Below are 21,774 nucleotides of genomic sequence, written 5' to 3'. Positions count from 1 at the left end.
CAGTTTCAGGTTAAGAACGGATCTCCAGAACGAATTAAGTTCTTAACCCGAGGTACCACTGTACATTCCTTTATCTGTTCTGAATTTTCCAACATCGGCTTTATTTTATGTTCACGAGGCTCCCAGTGCATTTCTGACCACAATTCAAAGTGTTGGTGCTGACCTTTAAAGCCCTAAACGGCCTCAGCCCAGTATACCTGAAGGAGCGTCTCCACCCCCATCGTTCAGCCTGGACACTGAGATCTAGCACCGAGGGCCTTCTGGCAGTTCCCTCGTTGCAAGAAGAGAGGTTGCAGGGAACCAGACAGAGGGCCTTCTCGGTAGTGGCACCTGCCCTGTGGAAAGCTCTCCCATCAGATGTCAAGGAGATATACAACTACAGTGGTACCTCTGGTTATGTACTTAATTCGTTCCGGAGGTCCGTTCTTAACCTGAAACTGTTCTTAAACTGAAGCACCACTTTAGCTAACGGGGCCTCCTGCTGCCGCCATGCCGCCAGAGCACGATTTCTGTTCTCATCCTGAAGCAAAGTTCTTAACCTGAAGCACCACTTTAGCTAATGGGGCCTCCCGCTGCCGCCATGCTGCTAGAGCACTATTTCTGTTCTCATCCTGAAACAAAGTTCTTAACCCAAGGTATTATTTCTGGGTTAGCGGAGTCTGTAACCTGAAGCGTCTGTAACCTGAAGCATATGTAACCCGAGGTACCACTGTATCTGACTTTCAGAAGACCTCTGAAGGCAACCCTGTTTAAGCAAGTTTTTAATGTTTGATGTATTATTGTGCTTTTAATATTCTGTTGGGAGCCACCCAGAGTGGCTGTGGAAACACAGCCAGATGGGCGGGATATAAATAATAAATTATTATTATAAATTATTATTATTACTATAAGAGAGGGAGAAAAATGTCTCTCTCCCCACTTACCATGCATAATTTTATACATGTCCACTGTGCCCCACTTTATTCTCAATTTTTGCACTCTAAAAAGACCCAAACGCTGCCCTTTTCCCAAAAAATTCCAGCTCTAAAATACCCCATTTGAAGTCCTTTGTTTTATTAACTTGTTTTTGTTTCGTAAAAATTATATGCCGCTTGTTTGGGGGGGGGAACTTCAGAGTGGTTTACAAATAATATAAAACAGAATTATCACTAAAAAGTTACAACCATAATTTAAAAATAAAAAATAAAAAACCACAATAAAATAGACTAAAACAAATTGATACTCATAAACTTTCTAAACATATGGTTAGGCTTGTCTAAATAAGATCGTCTGCAGCGGACGCTGAAAAAAATAAAGTGAAGACACCTGCCTGAGATCAATAGGCAGGGAGTTCCAAAGTGTTGATGCTGCCATATTAAGTGACCGAGTTCTTACAGATGCGGTGCAGATGTTTTGCCCCTGTCCTGACTCTACCGCCAATAATAAGATTATTAATTATTATTATTGCATATTAAAGAAATCCCTAATAAATGCAATAAAAAAAATCCTGCTCAGAGGTAAATTCTATTATTCATTGGACTTTGATCACTGGGTCTGGGACTTACAGTCATGCATCACACTCACATGCACGCTTACTCAGGAGTAAACCTAGCCGGATACAATGGGACTTAAATTCAGGTAAGAGTGCATGGGGTTTTCTGGCAGCAAGCAATGCCTGCAAACCTAGGCACACTTATTTGGGAGTAAACCTGATTTGAACGCACTGGGATTCCCGAAGAAGCCTGCATATGAGCAGACTGCAGCGCTATGAAATCTGGTATTTAATTACCAGCTGAGCAATATGCCTCCCTTAAGGGCGCAGCGAACTACCCAACTACCATTGAGTGCAACGTAGCTTCCCACATGCCTTTCAACGCGAGAACTACAGCCCCCACAACCCCTTGCGCCAGCGTGGAACGCTTCGGGAGGCCGGGGTCCTCCGGTCCCATTGGCTTTCCCACCGCGGCTGCCCGTGGTCCCGCCTGCTTCTCTTGCCCTTCGCGTCCTCTAGCTTCTAGCCCGGGAAACCTTGCCCCGAAATAAGCAAATCACGCCTCTACCGTGAAAGGCCACTTACTCACCTCTGTGGGTGTATATATGTATATATACACGAACTTCCCTTGTCAGGCACTTTCGTCGTGCGCCCGCAGAAGCCCCGCTGGCGCATGCGCACCGGGTGGCGATGTCGTGACAGGAAGGGGCCGGCCTCGCAAGGCCCCCCCTTGTCATTGGCAGCCAGGGCGAAGGCGCCGGGGCGATGTCTTGCTGCGGGAGCGGCGCCGTGGGCGCGCGAGGCCTCGGCCGCCTCCTCCTGCTCCGTGAGTGAGGGGCTGCCGGCGGGGGCGGGGGGCGGGGCCAGGCTGGTGGAGGCGGGGCCAACGGGAGGGGGTCTCGTCACGTGACGCTGAACTACTTTTCTCCCCCCCCCAAATTTAACCCTTCTCTCTGCCCTTTTCGGGGGGGGGTTCCCTCTCTCCCCCCCCCTTTCTGTTCTGAAATGGAATTAAAGGTAAGGGAAGCAGGTATGGATATTGCACATTCGGGGAATTTGCAACCATAGAAATAATAATAATTTATACCCCGCCCATCATTAAAAACTTCCCTAAACAGGGCTGCCTTCAGATGAGTTAAGAGCTGTCCTTGGCCACAAATAACACACGTAGGGCTGCATATGCCAGAGTGGTGCATGCTCTAGTTATCTCCCACTTGGGCTACTGCAATGCGCTCTGTGTGGGGCTACCTTTGAAGGTAATCCAGAAACTACAACTACAGTGGTGCCCCGCAAGACGAACGCCTCCCCGCAAGACGGAAAACTCGCTAGACGAAAGAGTTTTCCGTTTTGGAGGCGCTTCGCAAAACGAATTTCCCTATGGGCTTGCTTCGCAAGACGAAAATGTCTTGCGAGTTCCTGCGGGGTTTTTTTCCCTCCTCCCCCCCCCCCCTTTTTCTAAGCCGCTTATCCGCTAAGCCGATAAGCCGCTAAAAGCTGCTAAAAGCCGCTAATCCGCTAAGCTGTCAATGGGCTTGCTTCGCAAGACGAAAAAACCGCTAGACGAAGAGACTCGCGGAACGGATTCTTTTCGTCTTGCGAGGCACCACTGTACTCCAGAATGTGGCAGCCAGACTGGTGACTGGGAGCGGCTGCTGAGACCACATAACACCGGTCTTGAAAGGCCTACATTGGCTCCCAGTAAGTTTCCGAGCACAATTCAGATTGTTGGTGTTGACCTTTAAAGCCCTAAATGGCCTCGGCCCAGTATACCTGAAGGAGCGTCTCCATCGTTCTGGCGGTTCCCTCACTGCGAGAAGCCAAGTTACAGGGAACCAGGCAGAGGGCCTTCTTGGTAGTGGCACCCATCCTGTGGAACGCCCTCTCACCAAATGCCAGAGAGAGAAACCTGACATTTGTGACATTTTAATGCATTTTTAATCTTTGTTGGAAGCCGCCCAGTGTGGCTGGGGAAACCCAGCCAGATGGGCGGGGTACAAATAATAAATTATTATTATATGAATTCAATAAATGCTAATAATGATAATGTGGGGTTTTTTGGGTGGGCAAGAACCTCAGTTAGTTAAGTATTTTTTTATGGATTTACTTGATTTAGTGGGTGGCTGCTGCCTCCCCTCTTGGCTACACCCATGTCTGCATATCAGAGCCACAGCTCAGGACCGCAGTACCTCAAGGACCACCTCTTTCCATATCAACCTACCCGGATCCTGAGATCATCTTCTGAGGCCCTCCTTTGTTTGCTGCCTCCTTGAGAGGTCCGGAGGGTGGCAACACTAGAACAGGGCCTTTTCTGCAGTGGCTCCCCATCTCCAGGGAAGTTCACCTGGCACCTTCGTTGTACACCTTTTTAACCAGGCCTTGGGTGATACGATTGACACCCCTTTTTAAAACGTGGGTTTTTTTGATGTGTGTGTTATTGGGTTATTGGTGTGTGTGTGTGTGTGTGTTTGTGTGTATTGATCTTTTCTGTGAACCGCCCTGAGACCTCTGGGTATAGGGCAGTATATAGATTCAATAATCAATCAATCAATCATATAAATTCAATCAATCAGTAAGCAAGCTGTGGTGTGTGTGGTAGCCAAGGTTTTTTACCCCAGAGGGGCATCCTTTAGGCTCCCAGCCTCTGTGTGTATGCAAATACACATGGGTATTTGTGCCAAACTGAATCTTTGACCTGTGTGGATTAAAGCCTAGTTATGTGTGTTTATACTTCCACTGGTGCAGAAGTTCAGCCATTTGGTCGCTCACTGGGGAAAGATGGTTTGAGCATTTTGCACCCATCCGGGTCCGACTGCACTGGCTTCTACTTAGCTTCCGGGCCCAATTCAAAGTGCTGTTTTAGACCTAGGTAAAGGTAAAGGTACCCCTGCCCGTACAGGCCAGTCTTGACAGACTCTGGGGTTGTGCGCCCATCTCACTCAAGAGGCCGGGGGCCAGCGCTGTCCGCAGACACTTCCGGGTCACGTGGCCAGCGTAACATCGCTGCTTTGGTGAGCCAGAGCCGCACACGGAAACGCCGTTTACCTTCCCGCTGGTAAGCGGTCCCTATTTATCTACTTGCACCTGGAGGTGCTTTCGAACTGCTAGGTTGGCAGGCGCTGGGACCGAGCAGCGGGAGCGCACCCTGCCGCGGGGATTCGAACCGCCGACCTGACGATCGGCAAGTCCTAGGCGCTGAGGCTTTAACCCACAGCGCCACCTGCGTCCCTCCCGTTTTAGACCTAGAAAGCCTTAAATGGCTCAGGACCACAGTACCGCAAGGACAGCCTCTCCCCATATGAACTGACCTGGATCCTGTGATCATCCTCGCAGGTCTTTCTTCATTTGCCTCTTCCGCAGAAGGTCTGGAGGGCGGCAACATGAGAAGGCGACCTTTCCAGGGTCCCTCCCTGTTTGTGGAAGGCTCTCCCCAGGGAGGCACGCCTGGTGCCATCATGACATTTAGGTTCTATCGATCTCAAAAAAACACTAGTTTCTGGCTTGGGCTGGGCTCATTTTGCTTGGGAATTTTAGTTCCAGTGGCGTACCTAGGCGTGAGCCCCAGATCTTTTTTTTTGCTTCACCCCAGATCTCTGCCTTCTTCCCACCTTGTAAGAATTACTGTTATTAAACCTTTTTGCTTCCATAGTCACTGGGCATGATGCAAAGCATCGTGGCACCTGCCATCTTAAGTTGATCTGAGCCCTAAAATTTTATCTGTAGATTTAAAATAAGTACTTAGGAAGATGGGACACGGGTGGCACTGTGGGTTAAATCACAAAGCCTAGGGCTTGCCAATCAGAAGGTCGACGGTTCGAATCCCCGCAACGGGGTGAGCTCCCGTTGCTCGGTCCCTGCTCTTGCCAACCTAGCAGTTTGAAAGCACGTCAAAGTACAAGTAAATAAATAGGTACCGCTCCGGCGGGAAGGTAAACGGCGTTTCCGTGCGCTGCTCTGGTTCGCCAGAAGCGGCTTAGTCTTGCTGGCCATATGTACGCTGTATGCTGGCTCCCTTGGCCAGTAAAGCGAGATGAGCGCCGCAACCCCAGAGTCGTCCGCGACTGGACCTAATGGTCAGGGGTCCCTTTACCTTACTTAGGAAAATAGGAAGCTGCCTTATATCGAGTCATACCCTCGATCCATCTACCTTAGTGTTGTCTACACTAAGGCTCTCCGGGTTTTCAGAAGGGGCTTTCCAAGTCCAAAGATGCTTCAGAGGAGGGGGAGGGGCTTGAACCTGCAGCCTTTGCCATGCAAAAATGTGCTCTGCCTATGAGTTTCAGCCCTTCGCTGTAACACAGCTGGTTAACTTCAAATGTATGCAAGCACGTGTTTGTGGCATGCTTGTACCGCAAAATCTTCCACTCCCGTTGGGTTGTTTTGTTTGTTGCCTGGGCACTCATTGGTGCAGATCTTAATTCCCCAGACCACACACTCAGTGCTACCACGGAATTAAAAATACAGTAGTTAAACACTTTGCTGCTCCTTGAGATGTATTCCCCCTCTTCCATTAAACTAAAAGCAAACAACCAAAAATCCCAGGTAAAATAAAAACCACAGGCCATGTGAGGTTTGGTGCGTAGTTGAATTCTTACTGGAGAAAAGGCACCTCATCTCAACCATAATTGATTTTTATGGCTTTATAGATATAGTTTAACAATGAGAAAACCAAGAGTACACATTTGCAGTGGAAGAATATCATGAAAGTTGAGTGGCGCCTTTCTGCATGCTCTCATATTTTCTTTTGTTCCTGGATATATTCCTGGGTGCTGTTCACATTTGCCTGGATAAAGAGTGTAGAATTTTTAAAAAGGTGTCTGTGTTTTGCACGTTTCCTTGTTCTCTCTCTCTCTTCTCCCCCCTCCCTCTTTTTGGAGTTTCATGAGACACCATCAGTTTTTCTCTTTTGATTGCATCCTTTGCTGTCCCTGCATGAGCAGAATGGACTTTTGCTTGTGAAACGGGACCTCACCTCCCTTTTCTCTTCTTGCATGTACATGGAATCTGCTGGGGGGGGGAGGGAGGGATTTAGGGACCCTCTGGAGCAGATTTGAGGGGTGCACGGGGTTGAGGGTGGTGCAGAAGGGAGGACGATAAAATCCCATTGGCCAAGGGAACATTCACTCACACAGCATTGGATTCCACCCAGTTTATATGCATCTATCTAGTTTGACCGACATGAGTTTTTACTGAGTTCTTAGTAAACAGCTGTGACTTGTGGTTGCAGCCCAAAAAACCCCTCCCCCTCTCCAGTCTCCTGGCATGTGCAGGGGTTGAACACTGCAGACACATATCTGCTTAAACTAGAGCACAATGAACAATGCTGGTTTATAGCAATTGCTACAGTAATTAGTTTTGTGAGTCTCAGAACTTGTTTGGTGAAGTTAATATTTCAGGATGATGAGTGTATAGCGCCCACCCATTCTGGAGTTCATTGGGACTAGAATACTTGGATTTAAGCCCATTGATTAAATTGTGCCATCTTAAAACTAAAGCATTTCAGCTTTATTAGATTGTTGATCAGCCTAATTAGAGCTCATTGGAGCTTCAAGGGCTCTGAGCCATCCCTAACTGCTTTTTGAATGACAGGTACTTGCACTTGTGCAAAAGGAAGCACATGGTTTCGAATGCTGCCCCTTACACAATTTTAGATTTCATTCTCTTGCTGTTGAAAATCCAAATTTGATGGGGGGGGGAGGAAACAACATATGACTTGATGTGTTAGAACACAAATTATAAATTATTATTGGGGCCTGAATGAAGTTTATGATTTCTTCCTTATACTGCAAATGTTAGGGTCCAGTTAAGATGTGATTGCTAGAACCTATCCTCTAAGGTTAAAATGTGATTGCGATAACCTGTCCTAAGAACAAGGCAGAACTATTTGCAAAACGGCTTTGAAGCAGCACCCAGCAGGATTGAAAGTCTCCACTCATCAGTTGATAAGCGGAGACTTCAGTCCTGCTCCCTGCAATGATCTCAGCAGGATTCAATCCCGCACTGATGAGCATGGGTCAAATACTGCTGCTTTTGCTGCACGTGTCAATTCCATGTGGGGGAACTGACACAATCAGCCAATGCAGAATTGAACCCCAACCATCAGCTGATGTCACCCATCATTCAGAGTGATGTCAGCTAATTGGCAGATGGACATGGTTTTGGAAAAATAGCATCATGCTGTGAAAGTTACTTAGGTAATTGCTTTTGAAAGCTCCTATTCTTTCAATAAAATTGTTTGTGTTAATATTAAAGGTGCAATGATCTGCTTTCTTTTTTCATTTTAAAAAGCATGGACATGGCTCTCCTGCAATTTGTCAAAAAAAGTATGATAAAGTTTAATTTTCTGAGCTGCGCATTTATCCTGTGTTCACAAAATAAGGTGATCGAGCTTTTTCTGTATTTTTTCCCCTAGTGCAGAAAAATGGGGTACGGCATTGTTCCTATTTGGCCACACGAAAGAATCTCTACATCACTAAAGACACAAAGGTCGTTTGTCAGGGTTTTACCGGCAAACAGGTACGTGTTTGGCTGTACCTTTTCTCATACTGTTGAAGAGTGGTTTTCAAACTGGGTTTCAGGAGCCCTGGGGTTCCTTCGGTGAACTTTGCAATGGTCCATTAGCAAGATTTGGGGTGGCAGACCAGCTTCCTTGAAAGACAGCTTGCTGCTGCTGTTCGTCTTCCCCTGTAATGCACAGCTGGGATGAAATTTCTGGTGTATTCTAGGACATGTTCCCAGCTTGTACAGAGTACTGGCTGCAAATGGCATATTGTGGCATATTGTGAATGTGCAGTTGTGTTGGCTGTTAAAGAGGAGATCTCAGTCACTTTGCCCGTCCCCAGACTTTTTAGATCTCCTTGGCAGTGAAGCCAAGGTTTGACTTCATAAGTTCTCTGAATCCAGGATTGTGGTTAAGGTCTCTCCTGAATCACAATCGGTAGCCAATGTTTGTTCGATGGCTTCAGGTCTTGTTTAAGAAGGAGACACCTTAATCACGATCCCAGGTTCAGAAGACGTGCTAAGTCAATCCTTGATGCCCCACACTGACCTATACACCCCCCTCCCAGCCTGGCGTCAAAAGTGGGTGGTGCAACACCTCCTCTCACCTACTCAGAAGAAGGAGAGAAATTTGGCAGAGCCTGTGGAGGAGCAAAAAGTCTGCAAGCTCTTCTCTAGGAGCCAGCATAGTTGTGCAGTCACATTGAGCCATGTGACGTATGGGCACTCATTAAGACGTTTGGGGGCACCAGGTCTTCTGATACACACATGGATTTGTTGTTAGGAATGCTGATGTTTGTAGGGATCCCTGGAGGTAGAATAACATGAACATCATAAGAGGCCTGCTGGCTTACAGCGAAGGACCGCAGTAGCTAACTAGATGCTCCTGAGATCTTCCGAGTGTGAAGGCAATATTGCTCCCTTTTTACCCAACGTGGGGCTCAAACCCACGGCCCTAATACTAAGAGTTTCCTGCTCTAATGACTGAGCTAGTGGATTGGGAGAAGTCTTAGTCCAATTAATAGTAGAGCCCAAGGTCATGGAAGGTTATTTTTATGTTGCATATGTGTTGTAATTAGAACTGGTCGACAGATCTAGTTCTGAAACCATTGTTCAAGTTGTAAACGTCAGTACAAACTAGAGGAAACACATTTTTTGTTCTCCTACATACAGTTTGTATCTGCCTATACTGCAAATGGTGTCTTCTATTTATAGCTTCTCATGCCACACTTAATGTTTGGAATGCTGATCCATCATGGGTCACAGAAATGAAGCTGTGCCTTAGTTCTAGAAAGCAGTAGGGCATATTCCTTGTCTGTTAACTTGTGGATTTTTCTGCTTTCGACTTTTCAGTTTTTAAGGAAAGCAGCAGAATTGACTTGGGAGTATTTGGTTTAGTCCAGGAGTGAGGAGCTTGTGGTTTTGCAGTTATCATTGGACTTCCATTAATCCCAGCCAGCATAATGGTCAGAAGTCATGGAATTGCAGTCCAAAAACATCTGGAGGGACACAGGTTCCTTACCCCTAGTTTAGTCCAAGACCCAGACTGACTATACAGAATTTGCTGTTTAGAACAATTGAATATCTCTGTTTGGACTGTGCCATTTAATATTGCAGGTTTGAGATGGCACATTTACATGCTTCCCAGGCTTGATAAAAATAGCCAAGCATTTATTCCTCTGCACTTAGAAATCTAGTACCTCATGCTAGCAGCATATGCTTGATTTTTTTAGAAAATTGGATCATGGTTTCTGGCTCTCATGCAGCTCCCATTTCTTTCACTGGCCTTGTGCAGGAGAAGTCTAGCTTTGGATCACTTTTGTCCTCCTATCTTAACCTAGTTTTTGTTATGTTTGATTTTCTCTTGCAGGGTACCTTTCACAGTCAACAGGCATTGGAATATGGCACCAATCTAGTAGGAGGGATTTCTCCTGGCAAAGGGGGCAAAACTCACTTGGGGCTTCCGGTCTTTAACTCCGTGAGGGAGGTAATAATATATTGCTATATGAGAACTGATCCCACATCTTGGTTACATCCAGACTAGATCATCTAAATGTTTCACCAAATATCCGTGCAGTAGAAGGCAAATTTCTGCTTCGGATGATGAGAATATTCTTTTGGCGTGCCAAACAATTTGAAAGATTGATGATTTCTTCTTCTTTTTTAAAATGTAATTGTATCTTAGGCTAAAGAGAAAACAGGTGCTTCTGCCTCTGCAATATATGTGCCGCCACCATTTGCCGCTGCCGCCATCAATGAAGCCATCGACGCAGAAATCCCCCTCGTTGTGTGCATTACAGAAGGTATTCCCCAGCAGGACATGGTGCGTGTCAAACACAGATTGCTTCGTCAGGACAAGACTCGGCTCGTTGGCCCAAATTGCCCAGGAGTGATCAACGTAAGGGCTCAAGCGAAGTTAAAACTAGCGGAGATCTTCTTAAGAGAATAGAAGCCTATATATTTTGGCTAAAGGCAAGCGTGCTGCCTGATTAAAATGCTTGCCTGTCTTGTAGGCACCATCCTCGTGAGCTGTAGTGTTCTCCCAGTATTGCTTGACTCCACTTCCCAGCTTCCCTGACCATTTTTTAAAATATATATGTATATAATTTTTATTAAATTTTCTGTTTTACAATTTACAATACTCATTTTTGCATCCTTAAGATATCAATGACTTCCCTTCTCTTTCCAGGGTTCATTTTGCATATCATAAATCCCTGCGTATTTTACAAAAACTAAAGAATTCAGTATTCCATTAATACATCCATCAAACCTTATTTACACTGTTGAATTTATCTTAACGCTGCCAACGTTTTCAGGTGTGCACAATTCCCCCCACCCCCAATATATTCAATAAATGTTTTCCAATCTTCTCTAAACGTATATTCTTGTTCTCTAATTCTATACAGTGGTAGCTCGGGTTACGAACTTAATTCGTTCCAGAGGTCTGTTCTTAACCCGAAACCGTTCTTAACCTGAGGCGTGCTTTCACTAATGGGGCCTCCCACTGCCACCACTGTGCAATTTCCGTTCTCATTATCTATGATAAGCAAAACGAACCATGGAAGGAGAAGAAAGGAAGTCATTGATATTTTAAGGATGTTAAAATGGGCATTTTAGTATAACAAAAAATAATTAAAAATTATATAGAAAAGATGGATGGGGTACAAATAATAAAATTACTACTACTACTACTATAATGAAAAACCAACCTTTTCCAAACTTCGTTTTGGGGACCCCTGGAGCTTAATAGCGAGAAGGGCAGTTTTCTTGCACAGTGCCTTGCATGCTGCAGCTGATCTTCCATGGAGACAGTGTGCTCTGTTCATGCAAGGCGTAGCAAACACTCCATAAGGATTGACAGCATATCCTCTTCCATCGGCATCTGGAGGGCACTAGGGTGGCTACCTCTGCCCTGGAACATGCCCCACAATCCCGTGCAAAGTACAGAGGACTTGCAGCAAGTTCAGAGGTCGATTTGGGCATTAAAAACACACTGGGAAAGAGTCTTATAGAGGAAGGTTGCGGTTGTGACTTCGGATAAGTGTATGAAATGATGCCAATCACATTTGTTTTGTTTTTAGCCTGGAGAATGTAAAATTGGTATCATGCCTGGCCACATTCACAAGAAAGGAAGAATTGGTAAGATCTCAAAAGATTTTTCTGGTGTGTTTTTGAAAAATAATAACAACAACAATAACAAAAACCTGCAGTTATATTCGCTCTAATACAATAGGGTCTCCATTTGGCTTAACACCCTAGCCTTCAAGATATTAGTCAATGTTGACGATGTCAACATACCCACCACCTTTTGATTTGGCAGGTCCTGTACAGGAACTATAAGAGAGGCAGGTTTGAAGCAGCAGAACCTGCTTCAGGGACAAATTCAAATAAAACACATGTGCCATCTTACCATATTAGCTAGGGCCAAGTGCTCCCATGCTGAACCCAAAGTCTTCGGAGGGGGAAATCGGAATGGCAGTCTTCTGAGTAAGGCCCAACTGAGTCCAGTCTTGAAATATCCAACCAAGTCTGCCCTTAGTTTGCAGCCTGTGTTAAGTGTGAACCCATGCCATGACATATGCAGCCCCCAGGTTGGCTTGAGTGCTCCCTCCCCAACCTAAGGACTGGATTTTAGATTCCTCAAGTGGTGGTGCGCTGTTATTTTCGCACATGCAGCAAAGGCAGGCACTTCATATAAAAACCATGTGCCGCATGGGTGAGCATTATTTCGAAACTCAAACGCCATGCTCTTTTAAATGGGCAGTTTCAAAGTCGACTGCTGTCCTCTTTTAAGTTTCAAACAGTGGTTGATAACACAACAGGCTTTGCTGAGTTCTTGTGGGGTTTCATTTCTTCAATGTCACAATCAGGACACCCTCCTGCACATTCTACACTTTTGAATAAGTAAACTCCAGACAACGGGAAATCTTTGCGAAGCTGCTCTTGGTGTGGGGCCCATACTTCAGGGGCCTATACTTCAGGGGCTGCTGGTATAATGCTCCTACATTGTCTTACGTTGCATTGTGTGGCTCAGGAATCTCTAGTGTAACTTAACTTACATGACCTTCAACTTATGGCAAGAATACTTTTTGAATGTTATGTGCTGATCATGAATTTAGAACTTAGAAGGTTCAAAGGTTAGCTTGTTACGTAAGTTGCTATATGTAAATTTGTATAGCTATTGTATATCTATATATCTTTTTTCTTTCTTTTCTCCTTTCCAAACCCTTCAGGTATTGTGTCGAGATCTGGCACTCTGACATACGAAGCTGTTCATCAGACAACTCAAGTTGGACTGGGACAATCCTTCTGTGTTGGTGGGTTTGAGAGAGGCTCAGTCAGTGTGTAAGAAAATACATATGATCTTAGAAACCACTTAAGAAATGCTAACTAACATCCCACTTTGCATTGAATGTGCATTTTGCAGTAGTGCTAAACCAAAATGCCCCCCATGGTAGCCTGTGGACAGGGTGGGGACACACAACTGGGGAGGGGCAGTCTGATGACTGGGGCTGCAAGTAGGTGGATTATATGAAAGAGAGTTCAATTTTGCAAGTGAGAGTGAAAGATCAGTCTCTCTTAGAAGAGGAGATAGTGTATCCCCACTCTTTTATCCAGTATCTCTTTTGGCATCCCTTTGGTTCTACTCTGGTTGAATTCCAGCAGGGCTTCCAGTTCAGGCTGAAGTTTGCACATGTCTCCCAAACTGGTGTTATTGTGCAAATAAAAAGAAAGAGTTGCCTTCGGAAATTCATTTTCTAATTTACATTTGGCGTGTTGATTGAAAAGAGGCAGAAAAGGAAGCAGGAATTCTCTCTCACTTGACTTACAAAATTCTGGCAATTTACCTCTGGAACAGTTAACTGAGTCTGACATTTTGAGTTCTGCTCTGGTAAATGTGCCCAGCACAAGAGAATTTCAACACCAGGGTGAGAATCCAGAAGAGGAGGATTTCATAAGTTCCCAAAGGTTTTATCTTATTTTAACTGCTACAAATGAAGGTGGGGACTTAAGCCAAGTCTTAGATACTGCATTCCTCCTTCAGAGTTGTAGTCTGCTGAAGGATTGCCTTAGGCCTTGGGTACCAATTCCTGTGCTAAAAGAGGGTATTCATAAATACGATTTGTGCTAAATATGTAAAGGAAAGGAATGATGCTTCAATCTTCTTTTAACTTAATCTGAGGGTTGTATTCTTCACAATTTTTGCTGGAAACAGATTGTGATTTTACATCATTTTGGTAATTCTGCATCTAACATAACTGAATATATGGGGTTATGCCCAACTAATTTCTGTGCAAAGTTGACCCATCAAAATTAACTGACCAAAGCAAATAATGTACCTTAATTTCAGTGGGTCTGCTCAGAGTATGAGTAACATTGGCTACCATATAAAATGTTTCCCTCAGCTCTTTTGGTTGGTGTTTGCAGCCATATTTTCCAACCTGTAGGGCAGCATCCATCAAAGTAGTTGCACTTGTGCAAGGTTTTCCATTTTCACAATGGAACTTTCCCTCTCCTCTCCCTGGGCACCTTCTTCATCTCCCCCAAATCTGCTTCCAAAGGCAACCCCTGGAACGGGGAAGGGAACAGAGTGGGAAGGGAAGTTCCTATACAGAGGCAAAGATCCTTGCTCTGGCAGGACTACTTCATTGGAGAATGCTCTGTATCACAAGGTACAAGTTGGGAACTGGCTTAAAGATCTGTGAAAAGGCAACTTAAAATCTCTGCATGTAAAGGTTGTGGTTTAGCCCTTTGGAGGCGTAGATATTTACATGTAAAAGGCCCCAAATTCAATCCTCAAGATCCCTTCTTAAAGGTTTGCAGGTCATAGGGTTAAGAATGACTTCTCATGAGAACCTATCAACATAGATGGTTTCAAGGCAGCTGCTTATATTTTATAACTCTCTTTTTATTAGCCATATACCAACTTATTGTTGTCCTTTTCTGAAACCAGAAATATTGGTAGGGGCAGAACTGAACGACCCGATAGCCAGCTATTTAATAGCTGAAATGAAGCTCCAAGACTGTTTGTTATCCTTAACTGAAAGTGGGCAACTCAAGTTGGTGATCCTGAAAGTTCTGCAGCCCCTGTTAGTAGAATTGGTCTATGGAAGAAATGTGCTGCTCTTAATAGGACTCTTTGAAACCTTTCAGGCATCGGAGGAGACCCATTCAATGGAACAAATTTTATTGACTGCCTGGATGTCTTCCTGAAGGATCCGCACACCGAAGGAATTATACTGATAGGCGAGATTGGCGGAAACGCAGAAGAAGATGCTGCTCAGTTCCTTAGGGAAAACAATTCTGTAAGCTTAAATGTTTTGAGAGTGTGTCTCCTGTGCACATTCTGCTTATTGAGGAAGGAGGAGGGATAACCGTTTTAAAAGTTCATCTGTTTGTATTCCACTCTTTTAAAGTCAATGGGTTGGGTCAAAAGGGTCCCCTTGGAAGGAATTTACACCCCTCACTAGAATGTTGCACGAGGAAGATGAAGGTAAATCCCAAAGATGTACTTATGTGACCTCCTAACTATAAGAACTGAGGTTGCTTCTAGATGGCATGTATGTTGGAACATTCATCCTGATTCCTTTGCAGAGAGGTTATGCGATGTCACACTTCGCAATGCATTTTCCTGTCCCTTTCCTTACTGCCAAAACACCAAAAGCCCAGTCCGAGGTGGGTTTGTTGTACACAAGCACCAAATCAACTATACTGTAACTCTGCAACCTGAATTTGCCACTGTGCAGTTGTATCCCATCAACAGAATAGCTGCCGTCCAGAAGCATCCCAAATCTCTCTTCATCACTCAAATGAAAGTTGTCTATAGCACAATTAAGTACACCAAGCCCAGCAGAGAGATTAATCAATAACCTTTTGAAAGCCTGGCATTTGCAGGGTAAAAGCATTAAGTGGTCATTACATGAGGCTACATATTTGCTAGCTCCTCACCGTTCCCCGTTAAACATAATGAAAATAATGATGTAGACTATCTCACCAAATGGAAAGGAAGATTCACCCCATAAATTTAGCCTACAGGCTCATTTCCGGTGGTACCATTTTGTAGCAAATACTGCAGTTCCCCAAATTCCCTACGCAGGCAAATGGGCAATGAGTGAGTGAAATTTGCTCATACAACCAGACAACCCACAAACTTGGGAATGGTTCACAGAATTGAGAGTTGTGGATGTGGATTACTTATTTGTGACATACAAGGTGGTAATCAGAAGGTGGTAATCGGCATGACTTAACATATGTGTGGGGACGCGGGTGGTGCTGTGCTCTAAACCACTGAGCCTAGGGCTTGCCGATCAGAAGGTCGGCAGTTCGAATCCCTTCAACGGGGTGAGCTCCTGTTGCTCAGTCCCAGCTCCTGCCAACCTAGCAGTTTGAAAGCATGTCAAAGTGCAAGTAGATAGATACAGTGGTATCTCGGGTTAAGAACTTAATTCGTTCTGGAGGTCTGTTCTTAACCTGAAACTGTTCATAACCTGAAGCACCACTTTAGCTAATGGGGCTTCCTGCTGCCACTGCGTGGCTGCTGCACAATTTCTGTTCTCATCCTGAAGCGAAGTTCTTAACCCGAGGTAATATTTCTGGGTTAGCGGAGTCTGTAACCTGAAGTGTATGTAACCCGAGGTACAACTGTAGGTACCCCTCTGGCAGGAAGGTAAATGGTGTTTCTGTGCACTGCTCTGGTTCGCCAGAAGTGGCTTAGTCATGCTAGCCACATGACCCGGAAAAACTGCGGACAAACGTCAGCTCCCTCGGGCAGTAAAACAGGATGAGCGCTGCAACCTCAGAGTCGTTTGCAATTGGACTTAACTGTCAGGGGTCCTTTACCTTTTTTTAACATATGTGTATTTTAATTTCAGTGGGTCTAAAATGAGTAGGACTTGGTTGAATATCACCCACAGTGTTGCATGAATAGTTTTAGGGGCAGCTTTAAGGCATTCAGAATCCGTGTTTGTCCCATAAGGAAAATGTAATACCTGACCCAGATGTGTTTTTTTTTTGCACACAGTCACATTTTACTTGGAAGTGATTTTCCATGTTCATGGAATATGTTGGCAGGAAGCTGTGGTCAGGTCCAGAGGTGGCCAGAGTTGCATGATTGTTTCTCTGGAAACTCTTGGGCGGATCATATTGAGGTTTCTTGAATAACTGGACCAGCCCCAGGAGCTTCTTCAAGGCCACAAAACATGGCTAGATTTGGATTTTGGTTTCTTGAGTCAACCTTTGCACATCATTCTTCACTCAAAAGCTTTTATGGCCCAGCTACTACACATCTACAGTGGTACCTCTGGTTAAGAACTTAATTCGTTCTGGAGTTCCATTCTTAACCTGAAACTGTTCTTAACCTGAGGTAAAGTGCTAACGGGGCCTCCTGCTGTCGCTGCACCGCTGCTGCGCGATTTGGTATATCTACCACAGGAGCTGGCTTCTAAAATCAAAACCACTTGAATATTTCCTTGGGTTTACATGACCTATACAAGCTTGATCCTTACGGGAATTTTGTTGCACTCACTTCCCTCCTTTTCTCTGCCCAGAACTCTCAGGTCGTTTCCTTATCTCTGCCCCTAATCCTCAGGCTGGTGCTTCTGTTTGGATGTCTTTTTCTTGTCCAACCACACCAATAACTGTGCTCACTGGGGTAGTTGTAACTCTGCTTTCTCTCTCTCACCCCTCTATTAAATGATTCCTCTTTTGTCACAGGGTCCAGAAGCCAAGCCAGTTGTCTCGTTTATAGCTGGAGTTACCGCGCCTCCAGGCAGAAGGATGGGCCACGCAGGGGCTATCATTGCCGGTGGGAAAGGTGGAGCGAAAGAGAAAATTGCTGCCCTACAGAATGCTGGTGTCGTCGTCAGTATGTCTCCTGCTCAGCTGGGCTCTACTATATACAAGGTTAGTTCAGCAGCCATTTAGAAGTTCAAGGACGGAATGCTGCTCCTCTGCAATTTGAAGGCAATGGAACTTGCCAGGATGTTGCCAGAAACATTGGGCACTGTGAAATATGTTCTGCTTCATTCCTATGAACAAGGTTTTTGTTGGGTTGGGTTTCTTCCAATGCAACAGGCGTGGTAAAAGTATGCAGATTTAGGTTGTTGGAGATGAACAAGGGATACTTGGGTTCAGGTTCCCACTTGGCCACTAGGGCTGGGCAATCTGGTTTTCAACGTCATGATATATCACCATCATCATGTATGTCAAGTATGAATGTTAGGCCCAAAAGGAGATGGAGAATTGATAGGCTGGCAGGCGAAGCGGGAAACTGGTTTTATCAAGGAAAAATGTATAACACTGTCCAAAAGAACATTGGTTTTGCTTAATGAAAGCAAAAATCCTCTGATGCAAAATTCCCCTGATAAAAACAGGATGGAACTGGCGATGAACAACAGTAATAAATATTCTCAGAAAAGAGCAAAGACAAGGAGGAACTGGTGGTGGGCCATGGCCAGATGATAAAGTCCTGAAACACGTTGTATGTATTTCTGAGGTACAACAGCAAAGGTGACGTGGTGGTCCAGAAGGAGAACAGGAGGAGAGTGGCAGAAACTCAGTTGTTCTAAAAGCCAGCCCATAGACGTCAAGGGGGAAGAAGACTATAAAAAGGGCACACTGATTACCCTCAGCGTGGTAACTTGGTTCTTTTGAAATCCGGAGAGACAAGTGATATCCCGTATGCTATAGGGCTTTCAATAAGACAGGCCGGAGACCAGATCTGGGTTTACACACCTTTCATGTAACATTTATTTCATATAGTCAAGTATACATTAATAAATTGGTACGGAGAGGTTCAGACACTCATGCATTCACTCAAATATTTACACAAGGCCCTTCACGTGGGTTGGTCAAGCCTCATGTAAGAGCTGTGGGTGTTGGGTTGTAGCGCTGGTCCCAGCGAGGGTAAGCAGAGTGCCTTATTTATTTATTTATTACTGTTTTTCATTGCCAGTTCCACCCTGTTTTTATCAGGAGATTTTTGCATCGGGATTTTTGCTTTCATTAAGCAAAACCAATGTTCTTTTGGACACAGTTAATACATTTTTCCTTGATAAAACCAGTTTCTCTGACAGGAACGAAGATTTGGAGATATGCTTCAGTGGTCCAGACTATGGGGAGCCCAGAAAAATTAAAAATTACAATTTGGACTATAATTTGGTCGCTTTTTTATTTTAGTTTATTGTTTTGAATTGGATTGGATTATGATGTGGATATGATGATTGGCTGTTTTTATAGAAAAATCAATAAAAATGATTTTTTTTTAAAAAAAGATAAAACCAGTTTCTCACTTCGCCTGCCAGCATATCATGCCTTGCGAATTCGCTATCTTCTTTTGGGCCTAACATTCATACTTGACATATACCGATATCTCACTGTGTCTGATACAAGGATGGAACTGCGAAGAGGCATTGGCTGGCTTCACGGCTTTTCCCACATCATGATTTTTGCCAGTGCCTGCTCTTGTTAATCGCTGGGCCCTACAGGAAGCAGGGGAGAGCTGAGCCAGCAGAGTTAACAGCAGCTGTTGCTCCCTTGCAATGTGGGTTAGGAAAAATAGCAAAAGTCATAGTTGGGACATCAAAGATTGCAGTCAGTTTGCCAAAAGTTGCCACGGACCCTCAGAAGCTGCTCAGAGTCTAAAGCTGTCAGTTGAGCTCCCTGCAGTGAAGCGACCTGGCCTCGCTGTGACAACAGAGCATGTTCCTAGTGTTCTCCAACTACGTCATTGCAAGCCCATTGTGAGCCTGAGAACAGAACAGCCAATGTTATTAAGAAGGGCAGAGCGGCCAGGGAGGGCCCATGGCATGGAAGAGATTGCAGATGTTAAAGATGGTAAACTGACAGAAAGGATGGTTTGGCAAATGCTTGTCCCAACTCTAATGAAACCTTGTCTCCGTCTTTATCCCTCAAGGAGTTTGAGAAGAGGAAAATGCTGTGAGAGGAGGAGGAGGAGGGGATCCGTCCGAACATGCCACTGCAGAAATACCACCTCCCTCTGTGCTGCTCACCTGCTGATTTTTCTTTTCTCAAATATAATTGACAACGGTCTTCTGAATTCAGCTTTAAAGCCATCAGGTTTCATTTCAGTGGCTCCTTTGTCCAGACATAATTGTACATCATAGCAAATGAATAAATCTACCACTAAACGTGATCATTTGAAATCCTGGAGCTTGGTAGCTTTTTCTTACAACTTTCCTCAAATCACTTTATTAAAACTCTTTAACTATCTGGAAGCTTTAAGAATGGATATACTTTAAAGTAAAACTGCTTTTTGTTTCTGCTATGGGCTTTTCAGCTTTTATTTTTGATGAACAGTTGTCCTTGACATAGAAATTGGTGCCAAATCCTATTGGTTTAGTACATCAGGCAGAGCTTAGTGGCATGCAAACGAATCATTAAGCTTTGCTGAGTCCATAGAGTGTTTAGGCAATCACAGATATCTTCAGGAAGGAACTGTAATGTATGCAGCTTTCACAAAACACCAAATTTATTCACCAGCAATGCAGTCAGGTCTGAAGACTCAGTTGGAAGTAGTAGAGCGGTCTTTGCCAACCTGATGCCCTCCAGATATTTTGGACTGCGGCTGCTATTAATCCTAGCCTCCATTGGCCTTGTTGTCATCAACTCCAGCACTTTATGGGCATGCTGGCTAGGACAGTTATAGTCCAGTGTACCTGTAGGGTGCCAGGTTGGCAGAGGCTGTAAGTGGTGCCTGAGGCCAGCTGTGTCTCTCTCACACTGTGTCCAGATGTTTTATCTGAATGCCAAGCCCTGCCCATATTGTACAGGTAGGTGGGGCTGTAGCTTTTAGATCACCTTGCATAGATGGAAATGATTTAAAACACACTCCAAAGTTCATGCCGGGAGAGCAAAGAGGAGTGTTCTCCCTGGATGTTTTTAATTGTTTCATTGATCAGCAAATGCTTTAGCAAAAGGCATATTGGGTCTGTCCCATGGCAAGTGACCTTAAACCATCTAAGTTGCATTCTGGGAGGGGCAAGGCGATGGCAAGGTTGGTGCGGTGCAAGGATGCCAGCAGAGCCAATCCTGGCAACACGTTTACACCGCACCAACCTCGCCACTGCACCAACCTCGCCACCGCTTCCCCCTCTCCATCCTGGTAGGCAGCAGTGACTCAGCCACAGAACCCCACTACTTGCTATAGGGAATTTGCTGCAGCCATGACAAATCTGTTATTTTCCCTGTCTGCTTCTTGAAAACAAGCCACTGTCCATTGGATGATGGCAGCTCCTTGATTTTTACTAAACGGATCTCTTATTATTTCTAAAGCATGTGATAAGGAGTTCTGTGTATAGTTACTCAGAAGCAACTGCTGCTGTTGGTATCCTCCAGAATGTATTTTCTCCTAAGCTGGTTCCAGCAGTCATGCCGACTTCATACATAAATCCTTCTTCAGAAAAAGTCATTTCATAGCCCTTGTGTTTTTCTTTTTTTAGGTTCAGCCCCCTTTGCTTTTGTCTCTCTGCTGCTTTCTCTTTAATTGCAAACTGCTTGTGCAATTTTCTGTGTGGGCTATCAACAACATGGACTTCAGTTGCAAAATGAGCAGAACAACGCATTTCCCCATTTGTAAAAAGGCCTTATTTTGATCTTCATTTTACTATGACTATTTTCACCTTGAAAGTTTTTATGGTTCCAAAGAGCCACACATCAAATTCTGAAGCCCAAGAGGTGTTTAACCTTCCTGGCCATCAGTTTGTGAAATGGGAGGGAGTTTCAGCTAATCAAAGGCATGAAGTATCGAGACCCCCCCAATGGGAGTGTCTAAAGGTGGTTCTTTTTCATCGCAACCGTAGTTATCCCAAGAGAAGCTATATTTATACCTCTTTGTACAATGCTGGCCTAATACTTCTCTTTCTCTTACTTGTGTTGTACCCTAGCTTTTTCTGTGCAACTGCTAATGAGTTACTGCAGCTTTTCAAAAAGAGAGAAAGAAAAAAAAATCTACGGGAATATATTTTCTGCAAATAATTACCAATGATTCTCTGCTGACAAGTTTTGCTACTTATAGGCATACATAAAATGTTACGCTCGTAAATGAGCTTTACGAGCTATAGCAGAATTTGATGGTGTTTCGGTTTGCTTTCATTATGAACGGAAATAAAATCAAGTAACGCAAAACGGAGCTGGTTGCTTGTGTAGATTGGGGTACCTTTAAAAAGAAAGCCAATCTGTAAAGGAGGACCTTTGGGAAAGGGGGAAGTTGGGGGGGGGAGAGAGAAAACCTGTGGATATGATTTGCAAAATGTCGGTATTGCTCGTTTTTATCAAACATAACCAGAGTG

General features: G+C 44.5%; 1 protein-coding gene across 2 annotated transcripts; it reads left to right on the top strand.

Moving 5' to 3' along the window:
• Nucleotides 1-2,142: 2,142 nt before the first annotated feature.
• On the top strand, nt 2,143-19,629 carry SUCLG1 (succinate-CoA ligase GDP/ADP-forming subunit alpha). Of its 2 annotated transcripts, none has more exons than XM_079991048.1 (9): nt 2,143-2,297; nt 7,886-7,984; nt 9,837-9,953; nt 10,152-10,364; nt 11,548-11,605; nt 12,700-12,783; nt 14,621-14,772; nt 17,180-17,368; nt 19,380-19,629. In XM_079991048.1, exons 1-9 carry the CDS (start codon nt 2,145-2,147, stop codon nt 19,404-19,406), a joined length of 1,092 nt encoding a protein of 363 aa, XP_079847174.1. In that variant the 5' UTR covers nt 2,143-2,144; the 3' UTR covers nt 19,407-19,629. The 2 variants fall into 2 exon arrangements, with proteins under 2 accessions (XP_079847174.1, XP_079847175.1); XM_079991049.1 differs by having other exon boundaries at nt 2,161-2,297; nt 7,881-7,984.
• Nucleotides 19,630-21,774: the final 2,145 nt, after the last annotated feature.

This window comes from Podarcis cretensis (genome assembly GCF_951804945.1).
Source record: "Podarcis cretensis genome assembly, chromosome: 9".
Classification (NCBI taxonomy): domain Eukaryota; kingdom Metazoa; phylum Chordata; class Lepidosauria; order Squamata; family Lacertidae; genus Podarcis; species Podarcis cretensis.
The sequence above is the reverse complement of the archived record's forward strand: the minus strand, read 5'-3'. Positions and strand labels throughout refer to the sequence as shown.